A 22,363-nucleotide genomic window follows, 5' to 3' on the forward strand; every position below is an offset into this window, starting at 1 on the left:
ATATAGCCATGATTTGAAATTTCATAATATACAATGAGCATCGATCTGTTTTCTTCTACATGGCCTCACAGGTCCCAAGTGCTTTACAAGGTAAGCATGTGAAGTAAAGGCTTCACAAAGTATGTTTCAAATGATCAAAGCAGTTGCAAAATAAAAGAAAAAAATCAATGATGTTTCATTATAAATTAGCTCATTAATTGATCTCTTAAAGTTAAAGGAGTGTGTCAGATTTCAAGAGAGATTTCAATGCTTTACTTGGTAGTAAATGCACACTCCATTATTTTTATTGAAATAATGAATCATTTGTTTCAAGGCTTCAGTAGTAAAAGGCTCACGCCACTTCACCCACCAAAGAAAAAAACTTTATTGCCAAGAGTTTCTGGACACATTAACATATGTGCTTTTTATTCATTTAATTTCAAAAACATAGAGATTAGTTCCACTCTTTGCTAACATATTTCACTCTTCTGGAAAAGCTTGTATTAGCTTCCATTTAGACAAAAAATTAGACACTGCTCGCAGTCATCGTCCAATTCATCCCAACGGTGTTCAGTGCGGTTCTTGTGCAGGCTGTCAAGTTATCTGGGCTCTCAACAAACTGTTACCACAAAGTTGGAAGCAAAAATGTCTTTAAAATGTATGTTGTAGCATTGAGATTTGCCTTCAGTGGAATTAATGAAATCGCGGAGCATGTTAATTAAAAGGGGGTGTCCACAAACATTTTGCCATATAATGTAGACCTATTTTATATGTTGTTGACAATTATTGGTTCTTGATTATGTAATAACAAAGTATTACTTACGTAAAGTGTCAAAGTGACTATTACTCACATGAATTGGAAAATCTAAATATACTTACTGTTATACATAGTTTGTAGCCTATATGTCTTTTAAATTGTCTTTCCTGGACATTTTATGCTTTCAAAAATGATTCTATAGCTTCATCTGGTTATGGATGACATCTAGTGGACGTGCCCTTCCAGTACAACTCTAAACGTTTGAGTTTAGTTCCACATGTATAGAACACAACAAACACGTGGGAGTTTTAGGGCAGGGCTAAAAATTGCCCTTCTATAGGAAACTGGATATTGCTTCATATGCTTTGAAAGAGAGGATAGCATCTGCTCACGTGCGAAAATCTTACAGCCTGTAATAATAATTATAAACAAATACTTTTTTTTTTTTAAAACATGATTAAACAAAACGATATCTAGAATCTATATCAATCTGTACTGATCTTGTCCAATTTAGGGAAAGCCCAGTCAAGTTACTATAAAATGTACTCTTCTAAAATTAGGATTTATATCGATCAACTGCTGAAGGTTAATTCCTTGAAGTTAATTTATACATTATATTTCAAGACAAATCAATCAATTAAGACAAGACGCAAAACTGTTTGTGTGTTTATTATTATGCTATATGCCCACCAGAGGCCGCCCGATAGCCTATGTATATTGAGACATACGGTGCCCAAAACGACTAAACTAGCAGCTGCTTGTGTTTTAAATGCTGTTGAATTTCAGGAACCTCGTTCGGGGATTTTATGAGGCCTTCATAAAACATAATCAGATTATTAACAACTGTTAACTATTTAGGAGGATTTTTTTGTGTGCAATTTTTCTCAATAAATGTCCTAACCTCAGCAGAGTTTAACTAATATTATAATATTAAATAATTAAAAATGTCATTAAAAATTAAATGCAAAAAACGACCATATATAACATTCTAATAGTTTTCCACTGCATGGAATAATGAGGAATTGAACTTAATGCAATAACAATTTTGAGGATAAATTATAATGGCAGACTTAGATTGTTGTTTCAAAGTAACAGTTTGAGAGTCCATCTCGTTTTCGAGGCTCCTCCTCGCTGATGACATCACAAGGTTCCTCCGCCCGTGACGTGAAGCGCTGCATTCACAATCAGCCGCATATAACGGTGCCGTCCTCAATCATCACTTACTCTACTGCAACTGCACAAAGTGAGTAGAATTTTCTTCTTTTGCCTTTTATTACTACATCTTTTACCTATTATTTCTATGATAACCTTTGTATTGCGGAATTTTGTCTACTCCTACCATTCAGCTACTTTTCCAAAACTTACAACACTTGCTTTGGACACTTTAGAAAATTATAATTATGTTTTTCACCTTGTTTGACACTTATTTGAAATTGGCATGTAAAATGGGAGCAGTGTCAGTTGGTCCTCCACTTGTTACTGTGTGTGTGTGTGTGTGTGTGTGTGTGTGTGTGTGTGTGTGTGTGTGTGTGTGTGTGTGTGTGTGTGTGTGTGTGTGTGTGTGTGTGTGTGTGTTTCACAATCCGTTTCAACTTGTTGGAGGTACACCCACCCATTAGTGGAGTGTTTCTTATCTTTCAAAATAAATAAACTGAACTCACTGGTTTGAAGGGTTCAATTGAGGCGCTATCCAACTCTTGCATTGAAACCTAAAGAAACGGGGCAATAACTTTAGAATATAGCACAAAATTGGCCAATATTTTTGCAAAATTGAGCAATATATAGGCTATTTATATATCATTTTTAGACCATGTGCACGTAAGCAAATTGTAACCGGTGCAAATTGTATTAGTGTCTGAACTCAAGCATTTGCCTCTCATGTCATACCCCTAAGAAGTTCCTCTTAAATAATATATGCTAGTACTACAGCATTAATGTTTTATTTAAATAGAATGAACATGATTTAATATGTAAATTAAATTCCTCCTCAACATGTATATTTTGAAATCTGTGTGTACTTCAATTTAACAGGGTGCAGTTTTCAGGCAGATAGCCTACTGCTTTTAACTCTGATCTGAGGGATGCCTGGAAGTCTGCTTGACAAAAAAGTTTTAACAGGAATATTGCCAATTCCATTGCAGTGCTAACTTTTAAGGTATTTTTAGAAATTCACATTGTTTAAATATTGTATAAAGCCATTCCACTTAAAGAGTAACTGTCATGCCTAAAATCCTCCAGGCTTTCATTCATTTTTAAAAAATGCTATATAATATGAATGAATTAATATAATTTACATGCCAGTACCAATTAATTTCAAAATGTGCAATTCATTCACTGAGATTTTCTTTATGCCACAGACTTCTGTGTCCTAATGTAGCCTAAAGGTGGTATTTCACTTTAATATAAAATGATTGTGCAATTTCAGTTTTGGGAAATGTGACATCCTCATTTCAAAGGCATTTCCTCTGTACTATATTTTTTCTAAAACAATAGGTGGAACATAATCTTTAGTAGATCCTACAACGCTATATACACAAACACGAATAAACGAATAAAGTCAACTGTAAGTCACAGTTTTATAGTAATGTCTCACACGATAACTCAATATAAGATTGAGATTGATTTCTAGAGCTAATTGAATTGTGAAGAATTGTTTGCAACTCAAAGTTCTTTTGGAGGATCTAACGACAGCATGAACAAAGAAAGCCCTTTTCCTCTGTGAATTGGTACATATAGTTGCTGGCTGTGAAGACTGCATTTCAGTTGCTGTTAAATAATTTGAGCCCACATTTGCTGTTTGTGTAATGAATTTCTATGTGGACTGTCTAATAACATTGACGATTCAATGTATATAAAACTGTTACCCTCGCCAGTAAGGCAACTCAAACCTTAGTGGCATTTGCTTTCACTTATGGTGAGGTTTCAAGGAGATCTACAGGTTTTAATCAAGTGGCAAGCAACATTGACTGCTTTAAGTGATATGTTATTCTGTCAATCTGATGGATTTCAACACAGTTCGTATAGTTTCATAATATGTCAGATTTATTTGTGTGAGACATGTACAGCTGGGCATTTTCTCTAAAGGCACTTCATTGTGTGCGCTTTCTTCCCCAAGGTGGTAGCCATGGAAACCACTAATGTGTATTGCTGGAGGGCCTTTATAGTTCATGATCTGACTGAAGAGGATGCACGCAAACACTATCCTACTTTTGATTACTAAATGCAAGAGACGTTTTGTCCTTAAGCTTGTACATTGTTCATTTAAGCAGATCAGATGAAACATCTATGTTGATTACTAATTCAATCACTTTGTACAGAATCTGAAGCAATCACTGGATAAAATCAGTCATTATGCATATAATAAGATAAAACTTTCTCCTCAATTAAAATAAAAAGAGGAAACAAATGTAATGAATTTGTAAGTATGTAAGATTGTAATGTAGTGACTGTGCTAACATTGAGACCAGTGTTTTGTTTTGTTTTGTTTTATTTTCCCTCTGTCTTCAAGATGATGTTGGTAATAAGGTAGACTTGTCTGGACAAGAACAAATAGTTCTGCCCTTATTAGCTTCACTTAAAGACATGTAGTGGTACAATGTGGCCTCTCTAACTTTAAGACAATAAATTAAAAACCATAAATCTGAATATTGTCTTAATATGTATGGACAGAGCTTAAGAATTTGTTCTGCAGTGGTTAATCTTACTTAAAATTATAATTAACATTGAATTCATGTATACTTATAATGGTTCACTGTGTGCACATTTTATTTGTAATCATTCTCTTAATAATGACTGTTTGTTCATATTTTTCTGATCATTTGTTTGTCTGAAAATGACTGTCAATTAATCAGTATTCTGGTTCATCATTGATGGTCTTATCCTTAATCCTAACCTTATCAAGCATCCTTAAATAATTTTCAGCCGCAAAAAAATAAATTCATAAGGCCCTTTATTATTGCAGATCCTATGGAAGGCCACTAATCTCTTACACTGGATATGAACAATGGAAAGAAAAACCTGAGTGAAGTTACTTAGGAAAACACACCATGGCTGCCCATCGCATTCGAACAGCAAACAACAACACCATGCTCCCTCGCTGCAAATCTGAGGGCACACTGATTGATCTCAGTCAAGGAGTATCAGAGGCTACCCTCACAGATGTTAAAGGTCTCCTTCTCATTTTCACCTCACAGAATCGCATACAGATAACTTTGTTTTAATCTAAATCTCATTAACCTCATTTATTTTACAGTGCCTTCACCTAGTGCCTTGCGACTGGATGCTACTGCCTCATTTGCCACTGTCAGGGAAGTCATTGCCATTAAGGATTACTGTCCGTCTAGCTTTACCACTCTGAAGTTCTCTAAGGGAGACACTCTTTATGTTCTGGATACATCTGGTGGAGAGTGGTGGTATGCACACAACAGCAAAGAGATGGGCTATATCCCAGCTGCCTACGTCCAACCAATCAATTATCGAGATTCCTCATTTATTGATTGTGGCATGATTGACAGCCTAGGTGATATCTCTGAGGGAGCCAAAGAAATGGACCTCTCTGGGGAGTGGAAAGGTTCCTCAAAAACCACAGAATCTCAAAATGGAAATCCTTTTGCTAATAAAAGGATGTCTACTAACCCTTTCCTAAATGAAGCACTTCAAACCACAGCTGACCAAAACAGTAACCAGAATTCTGCAAGTGTTTTGTTTTTTGATAAACTCTCCCCTCCTATATCAAACACTAGCAGCACTATTAATATAAATGGCTTTGGGAGCGGGCTACTTGACACAAACATTTACAGCCGCAGCTCGGGGATTGGTCCAAATCTTCGCAGAGACAATCCATTTTTTAAGAGCAAGCGTTGCTACAGCATGTCAGAACTGTCGGTCCTGCAGTCCCTGTCTGATGGACCTCAAGCGTCCTTGAGTTTTTTTGGTGGCATGAAATCACCCAAACCTGAGCATTATCAGAGTCGAGAGGATTTCAAAACGGCATGGTTAAACCACCGTAAACTTACACGATCCTGCCATGATCTGGACTCAATAGGACAAAACCCAGGCTGGGGGCAAACCCAGCCCATAGAGACCAACATCGTGTGTAAACTGGACAGCTCTGGTGGTGCCGTACAGCTACCAAATACCAGTATCAGCATACATGTCCCTGAGGGCCATGTTGCACCATGTGACACTCAACAGATATCATTGAAGGCCCTACTAGACCCACCATTGGAGCTCAACAATGATAGATGTACTACAGTAAGTCCAGTGGTGGAAGTCAAACTCAGTAACATGGAAACCAAGACACCTGTCACTTTAGAGATGAAAGTGTCCGTTGTGGTGAAGATAGAGAGCCGCAAAACGGCCGAGGTTGTGTGTGTCAGAAGTGACTGCAAAGAAGGGCCTTATGTCCCAATTCCACATGAATACATGTACGGAGACACAGTCCAAGTTACTCTGGATAATTTAGAGCCATGCATGTACATTTCTGTGGTTGCCCAAGCCCAGGTGGTGGCCCCGTACAACACAGTCTGGGAGCATGTCGTAAAAAAGGTCACTCTTGGGGTGTATGGGCCAAAACACATTCACCCATCCTTTAAGATGGTGGTTGCCATTTTTGGGCACGACTGTGCCCCAAAGACATTGATAGTGAGTGATGGAAAAAAACACTCACAGTCTACTCCACCTGTAGTCCTGCAGCTCTGGGGGAAGCACCAGTTTGTCCTTGCAAATCCTCAAGACCTTCAGGTTGGTGTGTATTCTAACATGTCCAATTTTGAAGTGAGAGCCAATGAACAGGCCAGGATTGTGAGGGGTTTTCAAATCAAACTTGGCAAAATGGGCCGTCTTGTCTACATGATTGCAGCCCGTGATCCTGCTGACATTTCAGACTTTACTTTGCGGGTTCAGGTTAAGGATGTTAATGACTGCATCCTTGCCCAGTTCTGTGTTCAGACCCCACCGCCTCTTCCAAAGACAAACACAAGTAACTCTGTGAGACGTTTCCTAAAGAAAAAAGAAGTTAACAAAATTGTATTGTCTCCTCTTGCATCGACTGCAAAGTACCCTGTGTTTCAGGACAGACTTGTCAAAAACCTGAAATTTGCTAAGTTGCTGAAAACTGTTATAAGGCAGTCCAAAAGCCAGTATTTGCTGGAGTACATTAAAGGTGATGTAGTGGCACTTCTGAGTGAGGAAAAAATTAAACTTAAAGGACATTTATGGACCAAAGACTGGTACATTGGATACTATCATGGAAGAATTGGATTGGTCCATGCTAAAAACATTCTTATCATGGGAAAAGTGAAACCTTCACATAACCAAGGGCCTGATCTTACGACTGCAATACTTTTAGAGCAGATCCTCAAGCCCTGCATGTGCCTGACTTATGTCTATGCATCAGTGCGAACTATAATAATGGAAAATGTTGCAAGTTGGAGAGCTTTTGCAGATGCCCTGGGCTATGTCAACCTGCCTCTGACACACTTCTGTCGGACAGAGCCAGACAGTGAGCCTGAGAAAGTTGCTTCTGTTCTTGAGAGGCTTAAGGAAGACTGCAGTGCAGCTGAGGACAAGGAGAGGAAATCTTTCCAGAAGGAACTCATGAAGGTAGGCACTGATTTGGGGAGGAAGTACATTTTTCAACTAAACTGGGAGTAGTGCGTCTGTGTGTTGTGAGCATGTTTTATAGAAACTAAAGTTTTTACAGTTTTTGGAATTTACCATTTTTATTAAACAGTATTGCCTATGTGTGCAGCACATGTTAAAAGTAATAGCTCTTTAATTGCATTGTGATGTACAAAAATTCATTGATCTAACTGTGGCTATTATTGAGCATTCTGCCCCAAAGGGGGAATTTTAAGAAATTAAACTGTATAAATACCATTGCCATGCACGGCGCATTTGTGCGTCATTCAGTTGGAGTATGAGTGTCACTGAGCCACGCTGCGTGCGGACATCAACCAACTCCTGTCCGGAAGAGCGCGTGAAACGCTCTGATGCGCGCGCAGTACGCAGAGGTTTGCGCCAAATTCTCATGAAAATATAAATGAGCAAGTATAAACTGTAATAGTGAATGCTACGGTTTCACTTTAAGCGATCTTGTTATGTTAAACGTCCATGCTTCGTTCACGCAGTGTTAATGACACATAGTGACACACCCTTGCTCTGTTTCTGTGGAGTGATACAATGATGAAACAAAAAAGGTTATGCTTTATGACAAATAGCTCGTGTGTTTAAACAAAGCATTAAAATAACGTACGAAAGTGAAGAAATTAGGACAGACATATTTTACTATTGCATAATATAATAAATATTAGATTTTTTTTTCATATAAAAACATATACTATAAAATAGAGTTAAAAAAGAGAGACATATTTTAAGAATTTAGAAATATTTTGATATTTAAAAAAATAATAATGTAATTTATAAGTTTTTAAAGCCTTAAAAATTAATCATACATCCCTATTTTATTATTTGATTTATATATTTCTTGTTAAATAAAAATGACTTCTTAAGGTCTATGAAGCACACATGCAGAAAAAAGCACACCAAAAAATATGACAATTTATATTGCAATTAATTGTGAAAGCCCTTAAAGAGACAATTAACCACCATAGCCATAAAACAGAAAATAAATCATGATAATCACAATCATTTTTTTGACAATTAATCGTCAGTCAAATTTCATAACTGTGACAGTCCTCTGAATATAGAATGACATGCTGGGCCTCAGAGAAATGATCTTATATAAAAATGTATGTATTATTTATAACACTCACAACTGTGAGAGTTTTGAGGGAAGAGGAGCGTTTTTGATGAGTGCAGTTATTGAACAAGTCAAAGTCTGCCAAATGCATAAATGTAAATGTAAATGTAAGTTGTTAAAAACTTAAATATAATAGTTATGCTACATGCAGTGTTGGGTGTAATCCAATTACAAAGTAATTATTTACTGTAATATAACTACTTAAAAAAGTAGTTTGATGCATTTCATTTTAAATTCTTGTAAACAGATTACAGTTACTGATTTTAATTAATTTAATTACTTTTAAATACATTATAGGGTTGCTTCTAAGATATTATGTATGTAGAATGCATTAATTATGGCCCCATAACGAGTCATTGTGAAGGAGAAATGTGAGGTGCTGAGTGTATGACTTGTGTTTATCAATGAACAAGAATGAAATATAGACATTATTTTGAATTTATTTAGTGGAAAATGTTTAGGAAGTAATTAGTGAAGTAATCTTATTAAAAAAATTTAAGAAATAATTAGTAATTTGTAGTGGATTACTATAAATTGTTTGTACTTAAAATTAAAGGCCTTAATATTTGTGTGAAACATCAGATATCAATAATGTAGTACCAACTACTGATAATGTTATAGGGGTCATGAAATTATCTTTTTTTATAGTTTTATTATCTTCCCTGAGGTTCACTGATAATGTTAGTTAGTAAACCATTTTGCAACAGTCATAATTTAGTAATGTACGATCATTTTCCACCCTGTCTCTGGCCCTCTGTCTGAAACGCTCGGTTTAGGCCTAAGTGCCCCTTAAAACTTCAACGTAAGTGCCCACTGTTATGATTGGCTGACATCATGCAGCCCCACGAACGGAGCCATTTTTGAAGCTCAATCTGAAGCGAATGAACAATCCCCTCAACATTATAAAACTAAACTTCAGGGTTTACACATACTGTAATGCACATCCAACACATTGCATATGAATATATTAAACTGTTCATCTCAAGCACAACTATAAACACTCGCACACTGTCTACTCCGGATACGAGAGTCGCGTCAAAAGCAATAGAACCCATTATAATCAGTGATGCTGTCTACCATGGAAGCGTCTGTTGCAGCATTGTAACAGTAAACAGATGTCCCGTTCCATTTTGCACTGCACGCGGTGATGCTATACTGCCAACATCACAAATAAACGGTTTAGAAAGTTAGTGTCGATGCGCCCGATGTAGACAAACTAGCCATTGCATCGCACTGCATCATACCAGGTGTAAACAGGGCCATAATCACGTCACTAAAATTATAGGCTTTCGCCAGTATAATTGATCAACGTACATAATGAAGATAGATTTCTAATCCATGTAAATTGTGCTTGTATATACTAACATGTGCGCTTCAGCCCAGTGTTTTCTATTAGAAATGAAGCAAGCTACTGTATCTGACTGTGACCATCTCAAACGTGACAATCGACCTGTTGGTGAAGATGCCGGAAGACATGAAAGTATTCATGGAGAATCTAAGTTGTGCAGATGTTTCCTTTCTTATTGTTAGCGTCTAAACCGAAACATCAAATATGGAACAAGAGGCCCCCTAAACAAAACAAACCCCCTCCACACCTACAAACCCCCTGCCGAGGGACTCCAAAAAGACATGGATCTCTAAATCTCTGCACGTTTTAATAAATTACTTTTTATAGAAGATATACTTGCATTTTATATCAGTAAAATTTCCATAGTTAATACTTTTTAATACTACTTTTACCCTTGTCTTATTCTTTAGTCTGACTTTTAATTGTGGTCAATTTACAGACATGCTTCTGAATCAAGAAGAACTTAAGTGAACCGTTCTGAACTTGTTTTGACTCTTTGATTCCTCTGTATCCTCCCGTGTCCCTTAGCCGATTGGTAGAACAGAAAGAGAGGTTCTCTTTCACAGTGATTTCTGACCTGAGTTCATAGACAGAGATAAGCAGACTGAATGGTCGGCTCTTGTGAAGGGGCAAGCAAGAGGAAAGATGAGTAATAATATTAATTTAGATGTTGAAGAAGAAGAGTTAAAAAGAGAAACATATATAGCATTCAAGTAATGTTGTGCTCGAGAAGATTTCCTATTAGTATGTAAGCTAACACACACTGTTAAATCTATCATAAAACATAACAAATGTTATGGCTTGATTTGCTCACACAGTAATTAAGTGTAATAAATTAAAGCTTAGTTCAACTGGTAGAGCATGGCACAAGCAACGCCAAGGTCACGCATGTACTAAAAAAATGTAGAGCTAGAATTCACTCAAGTTACTTTTGGATACAAGCCAAATGCATACATGCAAATGTATAAAATAAAGCTAAAAATAGATACTTAGGTTTATTTATAAATGTATGCATATTGCCTTCCTTTGTTCTCTTATTCTTCTCATACAGATTTCTGGTTTTGGATAGTTTCAATAAAATGCACTATTAAGTGGACTTGCAGGTAAAGCATTTCACTGCCTGTTCACCATGTGTGTATGAGACAAATTATGACTTTGATTGGTCGAGTTCAGAATGTTCTAATGAGCTACAAACGTCTCAATATGTGATTTGTGAGCATTTAGTGTTTCCACACATCAGCTTTTCAGAGCTCAAATCAACAAATAACACCTCTTTGAAAGAATGTTTACAGTTTCCCAGTACATTACAAATTTAGTGGTGTCCTAAGCCAGGGATTTTCAAAATGTGTAATCCCAAGGACCCCCAAATTTAACGATCTCTTTGTGAGGGACCCCCTCTGTGAGAAAAGTAGTAACCATGGCATTATAAAGACTTCTTGTTTGCAAAGTTCAATAATTGGCTTTTATGTTGTCATAGTACAAAAGTAAACAGAACAAAAAAAAAATCTTTTTTTGGGGAAATAATTTGCTTCATATTAAGTTGACAGTGTATCTTTCTTATTCTGGTGTAATGTTATAATGTATGTATAAACCCAAGAGAAAGATTTTTAATTGACTTCAATTTAAAAAGTATATTTTATTTTAAATATTCTTATTATTGTGAAAAAAAAGTTGGTAATTTTTTGTTAAATTTGTAAATGTATACAATAAAACAATAAATATTGTTTTAAAGCTGCTTTACAGAGAATAGTGTATTATAACACTTATTTTTCACAATTGATTTTTAAATATGAAATTATTCAGCAATTTATTTTTATAATAAAATAATCACGATTAATCGAATAATTTCAGAATGATTTAAACTTTTTTCAATTAACATTTTCCTGCGCCCCCTTGCGGTCCCCAGGGGGTCCCCAGACCCTAGTTTAAAAACCCCTGTGTAAAGCAACAATGAAGAGAATGAGATAGAAAACAATGATGACAACTTGGCATATTTGTTTGCAAAATAAACAGAATGTATGAAATAACTGTCATTAGAATAATTATCAACACTTGATCTTTTACCATTCAATTTGAAAGTGATCACAAGTTTGAATGTTCTGTCTGCTAATTTCATACCAGTTAGTCATTCTAGTTCCGCTTGCGATGCCACAATTAACTTCCTTGTATAACTGAATACTGTATGACATTAACAGAATAATAATTTGGGATTCTGTGATAGTCAAATGTCTGAGCAGACAGGGTCTAGAGGCAAGTAATATTGTTGGGCTTTCTGTTACAATTCTGACTTTGTAGGCTTTACTTAATAATTTCCTGACTCCTTTGACAGGGGAGATAGGTGCATCAAAGTCCTTATCTTTCTTCTGCTAATACACACAGTCTGTGTTTGTTTACACAGTGTGACACATTCACACACAGTAAGCTTTCTGGACAAACTCACTACATTGAGGACCACATTTCATAATGTAGTGATTTTCTTTTACTGTCTCCTATCCCGTTGTGTAATATGCAGAAAAAGTCATTCATTCGTAGGTTGATTTTATTGAAAAGTGTTTATGGTGCTATCAAAACATTAGTCTGTTTGCTTGAGCATCCCAACCAGACAGACAGCAATAGTTTATTTGTTCAATTCTTCATCATTAATAGAAGCTCATATCTGCACCTCGATACATTGAAATGTACAGTGACTGGGGGTATGACAGGCGGGGAGAGTTATTTGTGCTGCTAGCAGGTCTTTCTGTTCATGTAGCATAGTCAGTTTGTTTATACAGCTTCTTTATCATGTATGTGAAAAGTTGTCCTATTAAACACTAACTGACCATACAAGCCAAAGACATACCTTCCTTGTTGTTGTCATAAGAACAAGCATCCTTTACATTACAGGCAAACCATCCAAGACTCATGCTATCTCAGTCCTTTCTTTAGATCTAGTCCTTTAGCAGGACTTCTGGGGCATCAGCGTTGTGTTCCTCCCCCTCTGTTTCTGAGCGGACTTCCTGTCATTCCAAGCATTCCAAGGCACGGAACTAGAATCAGAGATTAGTGGATTCAGGGCATGTAACTTGTGCTTTTGAACACTTGCTGCTGCTGTGTGTCTGAGGATGTGAATGCCTATTTGAATGTATGAAGAACACCTGCACTGTTGCACTAATTTGTGTTTGAATACTGAATTAGATTCAGTGATGGCATGTACATAGATTGCCCTGATTTTTTGTTGTATAAATATAAAGCACTACCAAAGTGTGAATGTCACAATGACATCAACAGATAATGCCGTTTCAGGTATTTAGAGTAGAATGGTGAATGTCATGTATTCACGAAGCATAGAGAACATAAGTCCACAATCAGTTTTTTAAATGTCACAGCAAACTCTCTTGAAGAAAAGAAGGTCACGTTAACGAGGCAGAAAGTTTGCCAACAGAACAACCGGATATTCCTTCCAAACATTTTCCCTTGTCCGAGGGCCTGGAATTGCTTTGTGCTCATAAGAGCCTGCACGTCGCTTCCTCCCTGCATTTCAGCATATTTATCAAAGCCCCCTGCATGATCATTTGAGCTCTTGATTGGTCCAGTTTTTCTTAAAGGGAAAGTTCACCCAAAACTGAAAATGTTGTCATCATATACTCACTCTCATATTGTTCCAAACCCGTATGGCTAGCTTTCTTCTGTGGGACACAAAATTAGATATTAAGCTGAATTTTAGCCTCAATCACCATTCACTTTCATTGCATATTTGTCCATACAATGAATCCTTTTGTGTTCCATGCAAGAAAGCTGAGTTAGTGATGACACCATATACAGTTATTGAACACTTAATTCGGAACACTATGGTCCTAATAAAGTGTCCGACATGGTCTTCTTCTGTTGTAGCCTATCTGCCTCAAAGTCCGACGTGTTGTGCATTCTGAGCTCTGAGCTCGAACCAGTCTGGCCATTCTCCGTTGACCTCTCTCATCAACAAAGCGTTTCCATCCACAGAACTGCTTTTGTTTTTGGCACCATTCTGAGTAAACTCTAGAGACTGTTGTGTGTGAAAATCCCAGGAGATCAACAGTTACAGAATTACTCAAACCACCCCATCTGGCAGCAACAATCATGCCACTGTGGAAATCACAGATCACATTTTTCCCCATTCTGATGGTTGATGTGAGCATTAACTGAAGCATCTGACCTAGATCTGCATGATTTTATGCATTGCACTGCTGCTACCCAATTGGCTGATTAGATAATCACGTGAGTAAGTAGGTGTACAGGTGTTCCTAATAAAGTGCTCAGTGAGTGGACTTGCATAGAGATAATAATAATACGTTTTATTTATATAGCGCCTTTCCACAAGCTCAAGGACACTTTACACTCCATATACATTTAACAGGACAAAGTATATGAATATGCATTTTAACAGAAGTTACAATCTAAATTACAAAAGAGGAAATAAAACCTCAATTAGTAATAGACAGATAATGCACTGAGAAAATATGTGTTTTAAGCTGAGATTTAAAGATAGAAATAGAGGAGATGTCATGGAGGCTCTGAGGTAGAGAGTTTTACAGTTTAGGTGCAACTACACTGAAAGATCTCCCACCAAATGTGGATACATGAAATCTAGGGACAGACAACAATTTGGAATCAGAAGAATGAAGAGTGCATGCTGGTGTGTATGGATGCAGCAGATCACATATATAATGAGGTGCCATATCATTGAGACCTTTGTCTGTCAGCAGAAGAATTTTAAACTTAATACGGCATGAGACAGGCAGCCAGTGAAAACTAAACATGATGTGAGTAATGTGTGCAGAACGCTTGGGTGTTAGTGAGAACTCTAGCTGCATAGTTTTGGATGTATTGTAATCAGGCAATAGTTTTAGCTGGTAGGCCAGTAAAGAGGCAGTTACAGTAGTCGAGATGTGATGATGTGAAAGCATGAACTAGTGATTCTGCATCCTTCAAACTGAAAATGGGGTGAAGTCATGCAATATGACATAGATGGAATAAAGCAGTTTTAGAGATGGTTCTAATGTGGGCTTCAAAAGTAAGATATGGATCGAAAGTGATTCCCAGATTCTTAATGGTGTTAGAGGGTTTGGTCAGATTTCCATCAATATTCACAAAAATGTCAATATTTCTTATAAGTGTTTATAGCCCAGAAATCATGATCTCAGTTTTGTCAGCATTGAATTTGAGGAAATTACTGTTTAAGCAAATATTTACATCATTGCTACTGGCAGGTAATGAGCTGATAGCATGTGTTTCATCAAAACGTGCGGATGTATAAATCTGGGTGTCATCAGCATAGGAGTGATAACTGAGTCCATGACGACGGATGATCTGACCTAGTGGGAGAATGTAAATTATGAACAGGAGTGGACATAGTACAGAACCCTGGGGGATACCCTGAGTGAGAGGAGCAGTAGGGGATTTGTTTTTCTTAATAGAGATTAAATATTGTCTGTTAGTGAGGTAGGAAGAAAACCAGGATAGAGCAGTGCCATAATTCCAATATCTGAAAGTCGGGAAAGGAGTGTTTTGTGGCTTACCATGTCAAAAGCAGAGCTCAGGTCAAGCAAGATCAGAATACTGAGAAATCCAGAGTCAGCAGAGAGGAGGAGATCATTAATAACCTTCAAGAGAGCAGTTTCAGTGCTGTGGAATAGGCGAAAAGATTGGAATGGTCATAGAGATTATTAACTGCAAGATGTGATTGAATCTGGGAGGCTAAATCTTTTTCCAGAAGTTTAGATATAAAAGGCAGTTTGGAAATAGGACAATGGTTGCAGAGGGAAACTGGATCTAAGTTGGGGCCTTTAAGGACTGGTGTAACAGTGCCAATTTTAAGATCAGTTGGAACAATGGCAGATGCAAGAGATGTGTTTATCACATGCGAAATAGGTGCCGAAATGACTGACTCACAGTGTTTAAGAAGGGAGGTTGGGGCAGGGTCCAACTGGCAGGATGATGTGTTTGAATGTAAGATTAAATCACTGACTGATGATGGGCAAGTGGGAGTGAAGGTGGAGAAAGTGTGGACAGGGTGTTCAGACAGACATTCGTGCAGAGGATCTTCAGAAATGGTTGACATGAATGTTTGGTAAATAGAACACATTTTATCTTGAAAGAAGTGCAGAAATTAGTCACAAAGTTCATCAGAGCTGTGTGAGTCCTGAGCCAGTGGATGAATTAGCTTGTTCACCCTAGCAAAGAGGGCTCTAGGTCTACAACTTGCTTTTTGGATGATAGAGGAAAAGTGCATTGAATGTGCAGTGTTGAGTTCTGCTCTGTTCTTCAGCTGATGTTCTGTAAGAGATAATGAAAGAACAGTGAGGCCTATTCAAGACGATAACCCACTCTCTTCATTGCCTGCAGTTCAGGAGTAAACCAAGGTGGTGAGCAAGAAGAGGGCACCAGCTTTGTCTTGATGGGGGCGTGCTCCTCAAGAGCAGCTGAGATAGCTGAATTATAATTTGAGAGGATGTTTGAAGGACAGGACCATTTCAAAGAGTCAGAAAGTAAGGGTGCACAGACAGATGTGGAGCATGATGACTGGTTGAATGCTTTTAGGTTGCGATAAGATACCAATTTTCTTGTATGACTTACAGCAATGAAAATTAAATGAAAATGATATACGTTTGTGAACTGAGATGCCAATTTGTGTACCAGTTGTAGAAATATTATTAAGACCTGATGTGCAAACTAAGTCAAGTATATGAACATGGGTATGGTTAGAAAAATTCACATGCTGTGTTAAATTGAAGCATTCAAGAACATTCATGAGTTCAGGTGTATTTGAACAGTCAGTATCAACATGGATACTGAAATCACCAAGTAGAATAACATGGGGAGACATAGCATGGGCAAGAGTGAGTATTACACTAAGTTCAGAGAAAAAGTGAGGCTGATACTTTGGCGGTCGGTAAATCAATAACACAATAAGAGGAGGTTCACCAACCAGAGCCAGATATTCAAAAAAGATGTGACATTATGATATTCATTCAAAACAGCTCTCATGCCATCTCGACAAACAAGTTAGTCCTCCCCCTTTTCTATGAGATCAGGGTTTAGACAAATATTTGTATCCCTGTGGAGTAAGCATATTTAGTTGTAAAACAGCATTAGGTGTTTGCCAGGTTTCAGTTAGCAGTAGCATGTCCAGTATTTTAATCAGTGATGAGTTCACTGAGAATTGCCGCTTTGTCCTTTAGAGACTGTTCAAAAATGCCAAATCCTGACAAACAAATCTGAAATGTTTTGATGTATGATTCCGTGGTGAGCGATGGATATACCGCAGCCACCAGAGGATTCTGAGTTCACAAAAGATTTCATATGTCTCAGAGTCTAAACGTAGATGGTAGTTTAAGACTCTTAAGTCGTGATGTCAGTAGTTGGATTTCCATGGCATGAATGCCAAGGACGAGAGTGAGGAAGATAAAAAATCCTTGAATAGATGAAATCCAAGACATACTCATATGCGAGATATAGAGCAAAAATAGTCATGAGATGCCATCTACAGCAGCCACAGTAAACGATATAGCGTTAGCCAGAACCCTGCCTAGTCTACACCTAACATTTGATCGAGAGGAAGGCTACACATCCAGTCAAATAACTGTCGACATAGGTGATAAAGAGAGTGCAGACTCACTTAATACCCATGCTGAGAGAGGTGAATGACAGACAATGAGAGGGCTCACGACATACCCGTGAGTGTGAGCTATCCAGTCTCCAATGGCAGGTGAATGCTGTTTTTCTCTGGTGAGCAGATAGAGAGTCATAGAATCAATTTCCAAATGTGAAGTTGTCACCAGAAGTTTATGAATAGAACCATATTGTCAAATTCTTATGACAGTTTCTATCAGCTGATTTTTTTTTTTTGGTGTGATCATTTTGTTTGAGCATCCCTGGGCATTGTAACCAGTATTGCTTGTCTGGTTCTCACATTTACCATCTGCCAAAAAAAAATTTTTTTTTATCAGACACAAGTAATAACTGCATTAAAAAATGCAGCATTATCAAACTTCTGACTATATACAGTAGAGTGCACACTGGCTGAGGAAATATGTGATAATAGAGAGATGGTGTAACTGTAGCTATCATTTAGGCACTTCTGAAGATGGACTGTCAGGGCTTGGTGGCACGGCTGGTCATGGACTTTGTGCTGTTGACCACAGCTGTCGAGGTGGAAGGCCGCTGGAGGGAGCTTGCTGAGAGACTGGCCAAAGTGTCCCGGCAGCAGATGGAAGCATATGAAGCTCCTCACAGAGACTGCAGTGGACAGCTGGACAGTGAGGTAAAGAACTTGAATCGGGGCATTAAATCAAGACTGACTATTAGAGGAAATACCGTAGAACCAAATTTTATATCAAATAGGTTAAGGGTTTTCAGTTTTTTTTGTTTTTGTTTTTTTTACATGTCACACCCTATTCAATCAAAGGGATAGTTCATCAAAAAATACAAATTCTATACTCACCCTCTCATGTTGTTCCAAACCCATACTTTCTTCTGTGGATGACAACAACTGTCTCGGTTACCATTTACTTTCATGTATAATAATAAGATGCAATGAAAGTGAATGGTGACTGAGGCTTCCATTCTGATTGAAGGTGGGATTTCTTATCACACTGATCAATTTCCAATAGGATTCTTTGACTATGAGTCTGCAGTGAAGTCAGTAAGTTGCTGTGAATCTCCCTTTCTTGAAGGATAAAAACAGTGTCCTAGAGAGTTATGCAGACAGCTGGTGAGAGTAAGTGCAACAGAAATTTGGTGAGCCTGTAAAGTTTAAAACTGTTGCATAGCAGATTACAGGAAATCTATTGGTCATAATTACAATGTTTTTGCCAGAACCACTTTTAAAGCTCATAAAATAAACGTAAAAGTTTGACCATCATTTGCTGGGACGATGGGCTTTCTTTCAGCACCTTTTTGTCTAAGGATATTTGCATAAATATACTCTAATACACAGCATACAGATTACAGAGGAAGTCATTTCTGTTCTGGGAACTAAATTCTGGACACCTGGTTGAAGAACAGGAATTATGATCATTATACCATATGTTAAATGTGTCATGGGTTCTGATGGGTAGAAGACTTTCGTTTTTAATATAAAGTGCAGGTTTGCAGGTAAAACTCAAAAGAATGTTTGGCAAAGTGTTGTAAACCTGCCATCTCTTTCTCACTCTCTAAGGCCATGTGGAAAACTGCCTATGACTTCCTGGTCACATGGGCTGCCCAGATTGGAGACAGCTATAGAGATGTGATTCAGGAACTTCACACAGGCTTGGACAAAATGAAGAACCCAATAACCAAGCGCTGGAGACACATCACTGGCTCCCTCATTCTTGTTAACTGCCTAGATCTCTTACGGAGCTCCGCCTTCAGCACCTCCCATCAAGATGATGCCATATAAATGAGTACCTTAAAGGGTAACTAAACACCTGCTCAGAGTCTGACTCCACCCACTAGAAATATTTGAAAATGCAGGAAAAGTGGGCAGACCCCGGCGGGGATAGAGGGAACGAACCGAGTGCGGGGCTGAGCGGGGGGGGGTTATTACTCTATGTTATTATTATTCCTCACACGGTCGCAAGACGACATGTACATGAATCTGGCGTGGTGAGCTGGAACCTGCTTACGTCAGCTGTCACCGCTTACATCACGAAGTACCGCAACAGCCAATAGGAAAATTCAACTGCAGTAGCCACCGTTCAACCTGAAGAGGGCAGCACTCAGACGTTTTTACACCATATATTGTAGAATTAAAACACTTTATACACAAATGTCAAAAAAATTACTTGAATCAATGACCAGTACTAATAAAGCCCCATGCTTACAGATCATTAACTAAAAAAAGTTGGTTTAGGGTTTAGTTACCCTTTAATGACCCTAACTTTTACGAGTATATATATTTATATATATATATATATATATATATATAACTAAGATATGTTAAGAATAAAAATATATATATATATATTGCTCAATGCAAATCTTAATGATTTTATATTTTGTACAATAAATATACTTTTACATTGTGTGTTTTTTGTGATGCCAGCTACACTGTATGCTAAAATTGTTTCAATTTTAATTTGTCTTGTCATTGTTTTGACAAACTTATGCAACATCAAATAATTTATTTAAATCCAGAGTTGCATACATTTTTGGCCAAGGTCTTCTTGATGACAGGAGAGTCGTACCACTCCGTAAAGTCTTCTCCTGCACATCACAAAGACTTTCAATGGGGTTAAGGTCAGGACTCTGTGGTGGCCATTTCATGTGTGAAAATGATTCCTCATGCTCCCTGAACCACTCTTTCAAAGTTTGAGCCCAATGAGTCTTGGCATTGTCGTACTGGAATATGTTCACGCCATCAGGAAAGAAAAAAATCCACTGATGGGATAACCTGGTCATTCAGTACATTCGTCACCTGACTTCATTTTACTGCTGCATAACATTGCCGAGATTAGACTTGACCAATTGAAGCAACCCCAAATCATAACACTTGTACAGTGGGCAATATGCATGACGAGTGCATCGTTTCATGGGCTTCCCTTCTTACCCTGACATGCTCACCTCTTTGGAATATGATAAATCTGGACTCATCAGAACACATGACCTTTTTCCATTGCTTCACAGTCCAATCTTTATGCTCCCTAGCAAATTGAAGTTGTTTTTTTACGATTAGCCTCAATAACAAGTGATTTTCTAATGGCCACACAACTGTTTAATCCCAATCTTGTAAGTCCCTATCGCATTGTGCATGTCGAAATGCTCTAACTTTCACTATTAAACATATCCGTGAGTTCTACTGTCGTTTTTTTTACGATGTGACTACACCAAGGGTTTTATTGATTTAGATCACGATCATTCAAGATTTTTTTCCGACCACATTTCTTCAACGAAGCTGACGGTTCACCACTATCCTTCCAGGTTTAAATAATGTGTTGGACAGTTCTTAACACAATTTCAGTGATTTCAGGAATCTCCTTAACAACTTTTCCACAACTTTTTCCACAACTTGTGTTCTGACATGGTTATTTAAGAAATGAGAAGCTACACACTGCATCAGTTATGATTAAAAGAATTGTTGCCAGCTGAAATGTATTAATCACTGCAATAATGATCCAATCTTATGCTCTTAAGTATCTGCTTATTTAAATCCAAATGGCGATTTTTTTTTTTTGGCCAGGTAGTGTATTATATGCCTACTTTCTATCATTTTTAGATGTTTCAGAAGGTTTTTTAATCATTTATTATTTCTGCTCTAAAAATGACCTGTTGTTCCTGCTTTTTTATGTTGATTTCAGCCACTCCTTGTGAATGACTTTAATTATGGTCAAAAATAGAATGTATAAACAAAATGATCAAAAGCAAGCTTGTGCTATTTGAATGTGTTTTAGTGCCTAAAATAAATGGAAGCGTAAGTAGTAGTTCTAGCAGGAAGACTCTGGATCCTTACACTTTCATTCAATCAGGCATCTCATCCAATCACATTACAGCCTCTGCTTTATAATCCTACACACCTGCCTCTATTTCTGTTGTTTTCACCCCCTTCCACCCCATCTCCACCTGTTTAGGTCCCGTTCTGGGCGGGGGTAAGCTCCGCTCCCCTGCCATCATCACCTCCATCAGGATCTGATGGTTCAAGCAAGTATCATGAGCGCTGAACCTTAAGGTGGAATTCCAATCATCCAGTGTCTGTTTTGATAGAATATAGCATTTTGTATGAAATAGGATGTTTTTGCTTTTTGTACAGTAAATGCACATTATATTATTAGCTTGTACTTTGTTTCAAAGTGATCCATCTGAAAAATGTATCTGATAATGTGAATGGTCATGTATTTTCTTAACTGCTTAGGTGTGTTATATCGATAAGTGATTTGGACAGAGCACATTGTTTTTCTTTCTGTGTTATGTGGACAATTAATGTTAGGATTTACACAGTTTTTGGAGACCTGTACAGATGTCTCTGTATCCAGTTTGCATCTTCCCTAGCTTACAATTACAAAATTGTGATTTAGGTTACTTTAAAGCGAAACTGTTCCCTTTACATTTTGTTTGACAAAAATGACTATGAAAAAACAATCTCACTGTCTTTATCGTGGTATAAGTGCAACAATTCCCATTATTCTAGGCTCTGAATTAATTAAATTGGGATTCTTGCTGCAAGATTCACAAACCTTAACTACTTACTTTTTGTGAATTCCATTCTTATCACTTTAGCATAATTTGTCTCACTGCTTGACAGGCCCTCTCAACAAAAATGTAAACATTCATCATGTGGGTCTAGCAAAAATGTGCTTACATCTGACCTTATAAGACATAGGCATTCAGGCTGCATAGTACACTTTCACAAGCCTTTCATCATTGCCCTCCCGAAGAGGAGATTTCTCTTCGGTTATGTTGTGGAAGACAAAGACAAATGACTGGCTCAACACATTGCTTCATCTTTCTCCTTCAGCATTCTAATGTCAAAATGAATACTCAGAAATTGTTGTATAGTTTCAACAAATACATTAAACTCTGAAGA

General features: G+C 37.4%; 1 protein-coding gene across 3 annotated transcripts; it reads left to right on the forward strand.

The window, feature by feature from the left end:
- Positions 1 to 1,901: 1,901 nt before the first annotated feature.
- sh3bp4 (SH3-domain binding protein 4) lies at positions 1,902 to 22,363 on the forward strand. Of its 3 annotated transcripts, XM_052143249.1 has the most exons (6): positions 1,931 to 1,979; positions 2,768 to 2,891; positions 4,698 to 4,903; positions 4,989 to 7,339; positions 17,936 to 18,124; positions 19,022 to 22,363. In XM_052143249.1, the coding sequence occupies exons 3-6, from the start codon at positions 4,783 to 4,785 to the stop codon at positions 19,241 to 19,243; spliced, it is 2,883 nt and encodes a 960-aa protein (XP_051999209.1). In that variant the 5' UTR covers positions 1,931 to 1,979; positions 2,768 to 2,891; positions 4,698 to 4,782; the 3' UTR covers positions 19,244 to 22,363. The 3 variants fall into 3 exon arrangements, with proteins under 3 accessions (XP_051999211.1, XP_051999209.1, XP_051999210.1); XM_052143251.1 differs by lacking the exon at positions 2,768 to 2,891 and having other exon boundaries at positions 1,902 to 1,979; XM_052143250.1 differs by lacking the exon at positions 1,931 to 1,979 and having other exon boundaries at positions 2,571 to 2,891.

Source organism: Xyrauchen texanus, chromosome 14 (genome assembly GCF_025860055.1).
Source record: "Xyrauchen texanus isolate HMW12.3.18 chromosome 14, RBS_HiC_50CHRs, whole genome shotgun sequence".
Taxonomy (NCBI): Eukaryota; Metazoa; Chordata; class Actinopteri; order Cypriniformes; family Catostomidae; genus Xyrauchen; species Xyrauchen texanus.

Coding starts and splice junctions, on each gene's coding strand:
- sh3bp4 (XM_052143251.1), top strand. CDS start 4,783: ATGGCTGCCCATCGCATTCGAACAGCAAACAACAACACCATGCTCCCT. Junction 4,904..4,988: donor TACCCTCACAGATGTTAAAG/GTCTCCTTCTCA, acceptor TTTATTTTACAG/TGCCTTCACCTAGTGCCTTG. Junction 7,340..17,935: donor TCCAGAAGGAACTCATGAAG/GTAGGCACTGAT, acceptor GCTATCATTTAG/GCACTTCTGAAGATGGACTG.